The following is a 13,126-nucleotide window of genomic DNA, read 5'->3' on the forward strand; positions in this document are numbered from 1 at the left end:
AAACCTCAACAAACATGTTTGCATTGAGGGTAAAAAGCGGAGTCATTTCAACCATGCCAACAATCAGCGTACTCTTTCTTATTATTGATTTTTTTTCTTGTTGATTTTTTTTGTAGCTCCTTAGACCTGAGGACAGCACACATTTCTTGGTTTTTATCTCGATGGTTGTTGCTGATTAATGAATAAACAGACCAGACCAGGGTGATCAGATCACAACGCACTGCCATGAGAAGTGGGATAATGAGATGAGAGATAAACATCCAGTCTAGTCCCACATAAAGTGGGAGATGTGGTCACCCATATCTGTTAGGCTGTTTGTAAGCATTGATACTATTTATTTGTAATGCATATTTAATTAACTCACAATGTAGCTAATATAAGATTTAAAATTGACACGCTTTCCTGAGTATTTTCTCCAGTTAAAACATTAACAGCTACCATGTATTGAATGTCATTTTTTATGAAGAGGATTAGAACACCTTGTGCTGTTGTTCAATAACTAATCACAAAAACAATAACGATAAAACAGCTAATAAACATATCTAGTAACTTGACAACTTTGTAATTACTGCAAAACTTTAATAGTAATTTTTCAAAGCACATTATTTGATCAGACAAACAAAAGTACAAAACAGAAATTCTCTTAATTACAATATTTTACAAGGAAATGTGAATGACAGATGACAGGAAAACTGATATAATATGTATGTGGTATAAGATGAATATAGCACTAGGATCTTTTTTTTCCTTGACTCCGACCTGACCGCAGCTGGTCTTCCACATATATTACACGTTGGCGTATACTGATTCATCCCAGTCAGTCTGCACAGAAAAGACTGCTTAATTCACTCCAGTCTTTGACGCATGATTAGATTAAATTTTAAAAAATACAAAACTTTACCTACCTCTGTGTTCCCATACACACTGTCATTGCCGTAAATGTCATTGCAATGGACATCCTCATAGTTCTCCTTCCTGTACAAAGAATGCAAAAAGGAAACAAGTTTGGCTTTTTCCTCTACACACAAATTATATCAAATATTCATCATTCATGTTTAATAAAGAATAATGTTTTTTTTTTTTTTTTTTTTTTTTTTTTTTTACTGATTTGAAGAATTAAAACCTTTTTGTTTGGGCATAACGAGGGGGCTCCGCAGGTCTGTCTGACCTCGTGGTGCTTAAGTCAGATTTTGGCGTGCCGTCTGATTGCCCCCTGCTGAAATTTAAAACATCAGGAGAAAAACTAAGACTTTCCAAAACCTCTAAAATACAACATTAGCATAACATCGCAACAATTAGAAGCAGATAAATATTGCTTTATTTTATGATCATATTTAAAACAGGTATTGACATTTTACATGACTTGAACTTATACCTGTTAATGTTTTAGAGTGTGTAACTTGTCCTTAACAACTTACCATTTTTTAACAACTCCCACTCCAATGGCTATCAGAATTATCAGAACAATCACACCTGCTCCAGAGGCTATGAAAATATTCTGCATGTTGTCTGTTCAAAAAGAAAACACATTGAATATTTTTTGTTTTGCCATGTAAATATAGAGTGATTATAATCTATGCTGTTTTCTTGAGATTCAAAGTTTTTTTTCTTACCATTAACAGGTAAAAAGAGTGTGAGATTAGAATTTCCCAACGTGTTGTTTGCCAGGCAGTGCACAAACTTGAAGGACCCAAAGTCTGTCTGCAGAGTCCCAGTAGTAACAGAGCCATTTTTCTCTACCTTGCTGCTTGGCAGGACTCTGTCACCAAGAACAAAATGGACCGTGCTGGGAGGCCTGGATTGTACGATGCAATCACACTTTACTATGCCGTTATATGAGGAGCACTTAGAATAAGTCTCAGTGTCAGGGGCATCTGTTAAGACAGCAGATATAATTAGGATCTAGCAGATAACCATACATTTATTATATACAGTGGGGCAAAAAAGTATTTAGTCAGCCACCGATTGTGCAAGTTCCCCCACCTAAAATGATGACAGAGGTCAGTAATTTGCACCAGAGGTACACTTCAACTGTGAGAGACAGAATGTGAAAAAAAAATCCATGAATCCACATGGTAGGATTTGTAAAGAATTTATTCGTAAATCAGGGTGGAAAATAAGTATTTGGTCAATAACAAAAATACAACTCAATACTTTGTAACATAACCTTTGTTGGCAATAACAGAGGTCAAACGTTTACTATAGGTCTTTACCAGGTTTGCACACACAGTAGCTGGTATTTTGGCCCATTCCTCCATGCAGATCTTCTCGAGAGCAGTGATGTTTTGGGGCTGTCGCCGAGCAACACGGACTTTCAACTCCCGCCACAGATTTTCTATGGGGTTGAGGTCTGGAGACTGGCTAGGCCACTCCAGGACTTTCAAATGCTTCTTACGGAGCCACTCCTTTGTTGCCCGGGCGGTGTGTTTTGGATCATTGTCATGTTGGAAGACCCAGCCTCGTTTCATCTTCAAAGTTCTCACTGATGGAAGGAGGTTTTGGCTCAAAATCTCACGATACATGGCCCCATTCATTCTGTCCTTAACACGGATCAGTCGTCCTGTCCCCTTGGCAGAAAAACAGCCCCATAGCATGATGTTTCCACCCCCATGCTTCACAGTAGGTATGGTGTTCTTGGGATGCAACTCAGTATTCTTCTTCCTCCAAACACGACGAGTTGAGTTTATACCAAAAAGTTCTACTTTGGTTTCATCTGACCACATGACATTCTCCCAATCCTCTGCTGTATCATCCATGTGCTCTCTGGCAAACTTCAGACGGGCCTGGACATGCACTGGCTTCAGCAGCGGAACACGTCTGGCACTGCGGGATTTGATTCCCTGCCGTTGTAGTGTGTTACTGATGGTGACCTTTGTTACTTTGGTCCCAGCTCTCTGCAGGTCATTCACCAGGTCCCCCCGTGTGGTTCTGGGATCTTTGCTCACCGTTCTCATGATCATTTTGACCCCACGGGATGAGATCTTGCGTGGAGCCCCAGATCGAGGGAGATTATCAGTGGTCTTGTATGTCTTCCATTTTCTGATGATTGCTCCCACAGTTGATTTTTTCACACCAAGCTGCTTGCCTATTGTAGATTCACTCTTCCCAGTCTGGTGCAGGTCTACAATACTTTTCCTGGTGTCCTTCGAAAGCTCTTTGGTCTTGGCCATGGCGGAGTTTGGAGTCTGACTGTTTGAGGCTGTGGACAGGTGTCTTTTATACAGATGATGAGTTCAAACAGGTGCCATTCATACAGGTAACGAGTGGGGGACAGAAAAGCTTCTTACAGAAGACGTTACAGGTCTGTGAGAGCCAGAGATTTTCCTTGTTTGAGGTGACCAAATACTTATTTTCCACCCTAATTTACGAATAAATTCTTTACAAATCCTACCATGTGAATTCATGGATTTTTTTTCACATTCTGTCTCTCACAGTTGAAGTGTACCTCTGGTGCAAATTACTGACCTCTGTCATCATTTTAAGTGGGGGAACTTGCACAATCGGTGGCTGACTAAATACTTTTTTGCCCCACTGTATGTTTGAATGAAAAGAAAAATCTCTTCTGTTGTTACATTTCTTGTATTGTTTACTTACATAACACATTGAGCTGCACGGTGCTTGATTTGACTCGTCCTTCCTCATTGACAGCAGTGCAGTACACGGCCTCTGAGTTTCTGGAGACATTTGACATTGTGTAGGTTTGCCCCTTATTCAGCAGAGCACCAGATTCACTGTGCCACTCATAGCTGCTGACAGGGTTTGCATCACTGGAGCACTTCAGGTGTGCAGTCTCTCCCTCATTAACATCTGACTGGTACTCGACCTTCACATTCACTGGAGCATCTGCACAGAAACATTTAACCCTTAATGTTACTGTGCAGCATTTTAGTTTATTTTTCATACAATCAGGTCATAGTTGAGCTTGTTTCAATATTTTGACGTGGTGTAGCAATAAAAGAAAACTTCAGAAACCAAAGAGATAAACATAAATGTTATGACAAAATATCAAAGCCAATGTTACATATCAACCAGAAACATTTTATGATTTTTTTCTGTTCAGATTTTTTAAAAAACATTTAATTTTCAGTCTCTTTGGTTTCATTATTACATTTTTTTGCCCCGATAAAAAAACAACAACTAAAACTTTATATAAAACTGTGTCCCATCTTTTAAAAAGTTCTCACTAAATTACAGCATTTACAATATTTAAGGGATTCTTTTTTAATAATAATGGATTGGATTTATATAGCGCTTTTCAAGGCACCCAAAGCGCTTTACAATGCCACTATTCATCCACTCTCACATTCACACACTGATGGAGGCAAGCTACAGTTGTAGCCACAGCTGCCCTGGGGCAGACTGACAGAAGCGAGGCTCCCATATCACACCATCGGCCCCTCTGGCCAACACCAGTAGGCGGTAGGGTAAGGTGTCTTGCCCAAGGACACAAAGACCAGGACAGAGAGCCCAGGGATTGAACCGGCGACCTTCCGGTTACAGATGCGCTTCCCAACCCCCTGAGCGGTCGCCCCGTTTTTAACATCAACATGTTGTTAAAGCTGCACACTTACATTTTACTTTAATTGTCTTGGATGGTTCCCGCTGCTTTCCTCCGTGGTATGTAACTCTGCATCGTAAAGGTTTGTTGTTATCAGTGCGGTCTGAGCGAAAGGTCAGAGTAGATGTTGCTTTCCACTGGCCATTTTGAAGATTCTGTGTCTGAAAATGTTGCTCTCCAGAGTGACTCCAGTGGAAATCAGGTGGATTTGTGGGGCAGGAGTGAGACACAGAGCAGAATGCAGATACAGTTTGACCCTCCTTTACCTCTTCTTGCACAAAGAAATCAGTGGGATTTGGTTCACCTGTTTTAACGAGAACACATGAACATCATATAACTGCTGTAATGCAACACATGGCACTTGACGCATGTGGCAGTTGATGTCATGTTTTATAATGACTGGGCTTGTCTTTATTGATAAAACATGAATAAGAGTCCATTGAGGTGACCAACACAAAAAACATTAGCTTTTTCACAAAATCTAAGAAGGTAAAATGTGGGAAAAAAACATAAAAAAGATATTTCCTGCCTCATTTAGGTTGTTGTCTACGGAGCCCCGCAGGGGACATGGGAGAGAAAAAAATTAAGACGGACTTTTGCGAGATCTCGCAAAACAAACTCGGGATCTCACAAAACTTTTAGCCGCATTCTTCGGACGCCGGCTCGAAGCCGACCGGGAGGTCGAGGCACGATGTGCCGGGAAAGCGGTGTTCCTCCCGGCTGTAGTGGGTCTCAACCTCCCGTTAGCTCGAAGCTAAGAATGCGGCTAAAACTTTTGCAAGATCTCGCAAAAGTTTTGCGAGATCCCGAGATAGTTTTGCGAGATCTCGCAAAAGTCCGTCTTAATTTTTTTTTCTCCCATGTCCCCTGCGGGGCTCCGTAGTTGTCCACAGGAAAAAATAAATAATTAATTTATTTTGCTTAAAAATATAAGATTTAAAAAAAGTAGGGGCTTCATTTGGCATGATTTTCTTACTGTGTCTGCACTTTTCCCAACCAAATTATAATTTTTGTAAAAAAACAACAACAACAACTTGTTAACTGTGTGGTAACATCACACATCTGCTTAAAGAAATTTGATTAAGCCTATTTTAATACCAAAAATGAAGAACCTGAAAACATTTAAAATTAATTTATATTAATTGAGCACATATCTTTCTGAAAATAAAAAAAAGCCTAGAAATAAAGAAAGGCTTATGAGACCTACAAAATGTCATTTTTTACAGTATTAACTAAAATTTTACTTACCGATCATTGAAATAGAGACTTTGTTATCAGAGTAGGAAAACTTGTTTGGACCTTCTAGTTCAATCCTGAAAAAGAAAGGTCCGCCATCACTTTGCTGAAGATTTTCAATCATCAGAGAACAGTTTTTCTTGCTGAGGTCTCCCAGAAGTTTTGTTCGTCCCCTATACTTCTCCATAGTGTTAGACTCAGTTGGATGATAGATGACTTGGTCATCAATCCTCCAAATCCCTGTGAATGTATGGGCCGCTATATCTGGGTAGTTATAAGAGCAGGGGATCACCACACACGAGCCAAGGAGACCTTCCACTGAGGATGGCACATCAACTGTCCAGGATGATTCCGTTTGAGTGGCTGCAATAAATTGCACAATAAAATGGAGTGAAGTGAGGCGCAGAAACAGGACAATCGATAAGAGAAAGAACGCTTAAATGCATGAAACAAAATGCACATTCCCCTGAATTAGTTCTAGAATTTCTGAAAATAACTTCATACAAAACGCAGAACATATCATACCTTTGAAGCAAATGCACATGAAAAACACAAGCTGCTGTAAAGCATCCATCTCGTCTTCTAAAAAATAAAGACTGTGTGGGTGCTTTCATTTCCTCCAGGGGAGAAGTGAAAGGTTTGGTTTCCTTCCTGCTTGTATTAGCCATTGCGTTCGCTTTACCCCAAAGTCCCATGCATGTATTATGGGGAAAGCTTGTTTTATTAATTTATCAATGGACTCTTCACTGGATTGATTATAAGTAGTTTCAACACATCTACAGAGCTATTTGTTAGTATAAGCTCAGTTTTCCCTTTGAGCGAACTTTGAACGACCCCCCCCCCCCCCACACACACACACACACACACAAAAAACTCACCAGTTGACCTAAAAAACAATAGACCACAAAGTATGAGACCAAAAAAGCAGCAAATGAGAGGCTTTACATAGCTGTTTAGTAGGCATGCTTACATTTTACAGACCATGTATGATATATGCAGTACAATGTATAGAAGCATCAGTAAAGCAATGTGTGTCAAATACTAACAGCAAATTACCAAAGCATCAAATTAAAACAGTACACTGTGTCGTGTGTTTAACTGGTTCTTACACAATCCCAGAAAGAAATAAAATTGTTTTGCTTTCATTTCACAAAAAAGGGTTAGTTTTAAATCGGCATGTTAGTCTCATTTCCTCTTCACACTTTGAGAGACGAGACAACTCATATACTTGTACCAGCAGCACCAAGGCTCCTTTTGTTTACTCATCACAACTAGGTTTCTTTTTTTTTATATTTTATTTTTTTTTAATAAGCAACCTATATGAACACAAATAAACCAAAATAAACAAATAATCAAAAATAAACAAACGGGTGTACCATCTAGTGTGTATACACACACACACACACACACACACACACACACACACACACACACACACACACACACACACACACAAACACACACACACACACATCCTTAAGCATACGTACACATAACTACATACATATGTATTCGCCTATACCCTCATACATACTGACATGAACATATATACACATAACAATTCAGAAATATGGCATACATAATTACAGAGATTCAAACAAGATCGGGTCTCCTTGACAAAATGTAATGTTTCCATTTAACCCAAATATCACTAAATATGTCAAATTGGAGTCTATTAATGAAGGTAATTCTTTCCATTTTAAACATCCCATATACAATCTCATACCAGTCATTTAGTGATGGGATTTTCACACTAAGCCATTTCTTGGTAATAGTCTTACGGGCAGCCAGACTCAGAATACCATACAACAGCTTGGACGTACATTCACCGAGTATAAATATCCAAACAAAAGTTCATCCCAATTAAAGGGAAGTTGCATACTAAAAATGATCTGTAACTCAGAATGAATCGATACCCAAAAAATGTTGATCAATGGGCAAGACCAAAACAGGTGGAAGTGTTTTATTCCTTGGGCCCCACAGTTTCTCCAGCAGCTAGAGTGATTAGAATAATGTTTACTTTGTGCAGGAGTAATAAAAAATCTACACAGACTCTTCCAACCAAAACATCTCCATATATTAGAACTAGAAATTCTCCACTGAAAAGCACACTGCTGATACCAAATGTCATTTGAAATTGCTGTATTTGTTTCGCTTTCCCATTTTTTTTTAATGTAGGTAGTATTCCGCTTCTTAACCTCTTGCATACCCTTATACAGTCTAGAAATCACCTTGAGGCCGGGATCTGCCTGGTAAGCCTTGACAAATATACTCAAAACAGGTAAAGAGAAAAGATCTGTTCTCTTAGGTATAAAGTTATGTAGGTGATGCCTAATTTGAAGAAACTGTAAAATTATGATATTATTTTATGCCATGTTATACCCCTAATTAAAGATTGTGAATTATTATGTAGTTTTAGTTTGCATTATTCTCCTGAATTAGAAGAAGCTGATAACTATTGCATTAGTTAAACTGATTTGCATTACATTAAATTGCTGACTTGTTGTGAATGAATGATATTGTTTTATGATGCATTATATTGCTGAGTTATAAGAAATACTGTTCGCAGAAGGTTATTGTCTAATTTGTCTGAGTAGAAGAGAACAGAGTGTGCTGGAGTTTTCTGCCCCATTTCAGCAGGAGCAGATAAACAGGGAGCCAAGGTCGTAGCTTAGGCGCTGTGTGAGAGAGAGCATGTGAATGTTTAGGCTTTTTATGATAAGGTGGAGGCACCAGAGGTTATAAAAGTTTGAGCAATGCTCCACCATTTTGAGATTTTGAGGCTGTCTGCATCAGTGTCCATCTCCCACGTGTGTGATCATTAAATCATCGTTTGACTCAACCCGGCCGGACCAGTGTTGTTATTGTGGTTTTTCTCTTGTCTCCATCCCCAATATTTTGAACCTTAACAAAACCTAAAAAAATCTGTTTTGCTTAACTGGTATTGATCTTTTACTGATTGGAAGTCCCTAAGAATTCCCTTATCGTAAAACATACAATATGCCATTAAGCCTTGTCCTGCCCATTTTTTATATCTTACATCTAACTTATTGGGTAAAAAATCAAAATCAAAAGCGCACCATCTTAAAATCCTAACCTCTTCATTCCAATCATTCTTATTAAGAAATTGTAACCAAAGTTTTAAAGGCAGGTTAATCCATTGGTTTCCTTGATTAATTTGTTTTTTAATGAGTGTCACATCCCCTAAGCTTGCCTGAATTGGAAAATCTCTTAAGGCCACTGTTTCTATTTCTATTTCTTTCCATCTCGCTTGGTAGTCTACATTACACCAACACACTAATATCCTCAATTGAGCTGAAATATAATAATCTTTCAAACATGGGAACCCCAACCCCCCTTTGTCTTTAGCCAACTGAATAGTTGATACTTAATCCGTGGTTTTTTCCCCTGCCATATGAACCTAGAGATTATTTTGTCCCATTCCTGAAATTGTTTATCAGTTATTTCAACTGGGAGTGTTTGGAACAGATAAAGCATCCTGGGCAAGATATTCATTTTAACTGTATCAATACGTGATTCAAAATTTTAAAATGGTAATAAATTCCATCTTTTAATATCCTCATTTATTTTATAACACAAAGGATTAAAGTTTGCATTATATATCTTAGAGAGATCTTTAGTAATATTTACTCCAAGATACTTCATCTGCTCCGACTCCCAGTTCAAATTGACTTTAGACTTAATTTCCTGATTTGGCTTATAATTGAAAGTTAATATCTGAGTCTTCGATATATTTAGTTTATAACCTAATAGTGAGCTATAGGTCTCCAGAAGAACAACAGCTTGGGGAAAGTGATGTTTGGATTTGTCAAGTAAATCAAAATATCATCAGCAAACAAGGAAATCTTATGCTCTCGACCCATGATCTTGACTCCAGTAATATTATTGCTTTGTCTAACACTTTGACTCAGGGCCTCTATGAAAAGAGCAAAAAGTGAGGGACTTAAAGGGCTCATCACAACTAGGTTTCTTCTTGTGGAGCTGTTAGCGTTAAATGAATTGGCCGCATAGTCATTTATGGATCCTCCTTTAGAAAAAAGTATTTCACACATGTATGGATACACCTTGTTGCCACAAGAAGAGAAGGAAAGCTAAGAGTGTGGAATGTGTAATATGTATAATGTTATGTGCAATGTGTTATGATTGGCAGATGGACAGAAGGAGGTTAAATATACTGTGTGTGCAGGACACTAGTTGGAAGTGAAGCAAGGGCAGAAGTATTGGATGTTGATTTGATAGGTAGAGAAATAGAGTAGCAGTTCTGTTGATTGTATGCGAATACAGATGTTGCTGGAAATCAAAGATATGATATTGAATGCTGTCAGAGAGTATGACCCACGACTTGGATGTCAGTTTGAAGACAGGTGAATTACTAATTAAGTTAAAAGAAGTGACTGCCCTTGTACATATACTAGTATTCTGTGTCCACTCTCCTCTGCTCTTCTCCCTCCACACCAGGGGTGTCGAACTCATTTTATATGTCGGGCCCATACAGCCCACTTTGAGCTGAAGTAGGACAGGCCAGTAAAACTCCAGTGTAAAGAAGTTACACATTTAACAGTTGTTCTAAATGATTTTAAAAAAGCTGCAGTAAGAAAAAGTTCTGTTAGCTCTGTTTGTTTGTTTTTTTAAAACTGCAATTGTAAAAAACTCAAATTTCTAAAGGGAAAAAACAAACAACACTGTGGTGTGAATAAGGCACGATGGGACCACAGATCCATGTTTTGAGCCATCTTTATTTAACATTTGCATCACACCACCACAACCCCACACCAACCCCTGAGTCCCTGTGTTTTAACACAGCGGGTGTGATTGCGGATGCCGTGCAGGTGCGTCCGCAAGGCACCGCAGACCACACCCCACCACAGACACAAAATGTTCTGTCTTTCACAAAGTTACATAGGTTTCATTGCTTTTGCAATTTCCCATATGGAAAAGATTTATATAAATCTTATAAAGTTTGTATCTGTCTTGTGTGAAACTTGTATGAAAAGCATACAAGAGTGAAAACAGATATAAGATCCCTTGAAAATTTTTATAAATGAAACTTGTATTTTTTGGATACTTACTAAAACAAAATATGAAAGTAATGAGAAAGTGGCCACTTTCAATGAGTAAATCATATAAGCCTTATATGATTAGGCCACATCTTATGCAAGTCTTTTATAAGATTTTACTATTTCTTTTCCATATGGGTTCCCATAATTTGTGAAAGGTAAAATTGTTGAATGTGATGTAGCAGTTGAATGAATAGCAGAATTGCAATACCGACCTTCTTGTCTGAGGTCACTTATTGAAAAAAAGAAAAAAAAAGGCAGCTGACAGCACTGTAAGCAACGATAGACTGGCATGTAAAAAGCAACTGATTATGGCAGAAAATATCAATTTTTGATGGCAAACTGATCTAGAAATGAGAAATAGAGCTGTGCACGAAGTGTGAATTTATCATGGAGGAAGCAAGACTGCCAAAGTAAGAGGGAAATCATGACAGTGTTTTTCAAACGTGGAGTATAGCTTTGGTCTTCTTTGGTTACTTTGATGACATGGTTATCTATGTTTCTTTATTCGCTCTCTGTCTCTGTGTTGTGTTTCTCATTTTATTTTGGCAGTCTTTGTCTCACATGCATTGTGTTCAGTATCACTTCCCCTGTCTCTTTTTGTCATGTTATCATTTGTTCATCACGTCTTCCCACCTGTTGCCAATCACCTCATTATCCTGTGTGTGTGTATTTAAGTCATCAGTTTCCCTCTGCTTTTTGTCATGTCATCCACTCTTGCTGTCTCTCCCTGGTTTATCCCAAGTTCCTAGTTTCAGTTCCCAGTTCTTAGTTTTTGTACATTTATACTTACAATGATTTTGTTGGAAGTCCAATCATAGCCTTGTGCTGGCCAGTTGCAGACACACTGGTGGTCCTTTGCTGGCACATGTGTGGATTACCGCTGGCAAACCTGGTCTGGGCCACCAAAGGGCCATCATTCTTTGCGGTATGTGGGCCATGTGCAAGTTGTGAGCAGCCACGGACCAGTTGCAGACACACTGCTGGCCCTGTTCTGGCCCAGAACAGTTTCAGCTCTGGCCCCAGATGTCAGCCTAATGTGTACCCTAATTAAGCCATGTAATAACAACATGTGCATAATAGTGCAAAAGTAACATGAGAAAACTCTGTTCAGACAGTGAATGGACTGATTCTTATATAGCATTTTTCAACTTTCCCAGATTACTCAAAGTGCTCTATACAACATGTCACATTCACCCAACCACACACTTTCTCTTAACTGAGTGCTTCCTAACTACATTCACGACATTCAGACTGGAGAAGCCAGGAATCAAACCACTAACCTTCCAATCAATAGATGAACTGCTCTACCGCCTAAGCTACAGCCACCTGCTGTAGGTGGTGACCAGCTTCCAGGGAGGTATGCAAACTACCAGGTAATTAGAGTGGTGATCTGAGAGACTACAAAGGTCACAAGAGAACAAGATAAGTTTAACATGGAACTAAGCACAAGAAGCAAAAGACCTGCTACAAACGTGTGGTTAGTTGACCACCTGGTGAAGAAGAAATGTTGCCACTGGTCTTGAATACTGCCTGTATATTGGCCTGGATCTCCAACAGGTGATTATAGCAGGTGTTAGACACAGTAAGCACAGAGAGAGACTTATTCACACTTACCCAACTGTGTCCCACTGTATCCCACTGGGAGGTTTGGGAGAGGCAAAATGGGTGGAAATTAAATGTGTGCATGGGGATATTTGCAAGTATTCTGTAGTGCCACTGCAAGTAAAGTTCAAGAGAAAATTATAGACTTACAGCTGTAATTAGCTCTTGCCTTACATACCAATTAATCCTGGGAATGGATTTGCCTGGGTTTAATATGTTACAGGTTTTTCTGATTGCTTAAGCACATTTTTTGTAACTATTGGCTAATTTTGCAAAACTCTTCACACAAATAAGAAAACCTGTCACCCAATCATCAAAACATTGTAGTTCTCTTGCAAAAGCAAACACAGCTGGATTAACTCTTCACACCTTCGTAAAAATGGTGTTTCCGTATCAAACAGTACACACAAGCCATCATCTACTAAGCACACAATGCGCCAACTGCACACTGATGGTATGAATACAAAACACATCTGGCTTTTGCTTTCTCTGTGCACAAGGTAGGCTATGTCAGTTTGAGCTCATACTTCTGTCATAGATCCATAAGCATAGAGGGATCCAAACTTCAAGTACTGGTGTTTATTCAAACACATCAAAACAAACACAAGTGTTTATTTCCAAGTATAGGATTATTTGCAATCGCCATAAT

At 38.8% G+C, this 13,126-nt stretch overlaps 1 protein-coding gene across 1 annotated transcript; it reads right to left on the reverse strand.

Moving 5' to 3' along the window:
- Positions 1 to 614: 614 nt before the first annotated feature.
- Positions 615 to 6,412, reverse strand: LOC147318486 (sialic acid-binding Ig-like lectin 14). The gene is made up of 9 exons (XM_086309843.1): positions 6,320 to 6,412; positions 5,807 to 6,157; positions 4,572 to 4,862; positions 3,595 to 3,843; positions 1,614 to 1,874; positions 1,419 to 1,509; positions 1,124 to 1,216; positions 906 to 975; positions 615 to 822 (listed from the first exon to the last, which is right to left on the reverse strand). The coding sequence occupies exons 1-9, from the start codon at positions 6,366 to 6,368 to the stop codon at positions 787 to 789; spliced, it is 1,491 nt and encodes a 496-aa protein (XP_086165969.1). The 5' UTR covers positions 6,369 to 6,412; the 3' UTR covers positions 615 to 786.
- Between the last annotated feature and the right edge of the window lie 6,714 nt (positions 6,413 to 13,126).

This window comes from Aulonocara sp. 'chitande type north' Nkhata Bay, linkage group LG11, assembly GCF_057382095.1.
Source record: "Aulonocara sp. 'chitande type north' Nkhata Bay isolate Kocher_YH1m ecotype deep benthic linkage group LG11, A_spYH_male_GT1.1, whole genome shotgun sequence".
NCBI classification, from domain to species: domain Eukaryota; kingdom Metazoa; phylum Chordata; class Actinopteri; order Cichliformes; family Cichlidae; genus Aulonocara; species Aulonocara sp. 'chitande type north' Nkhata Bay.

What these genes read in the sequence shown, in the direction of transcription:
- LOC147318486 (XM_086309843.1), bottom strand. Translation starts at nt 6,368, where the DNA reads ATGGATGCTTTACAGCAGCTTGTGTTTTTCATGTGCATTTGCTTCAAA. An exon ending in CATGTGCATTTGCTTCAAAG is followed by an intron (nt 6,158 to 6,319) that starts GTATGATATGTT and finishes AATTTATTGCAG; the next exon opens with CCACTCAAACGGAATCATCC. An exon ending in ACTCTTTTTACCTGTTAATG is followed by an intron (nt 1,510 to 1,613) that starts GTAAGAAAAAAA and finishes CTTTTTGAACAG; the next exon opens with ACAACATGCAGAATATTTTC.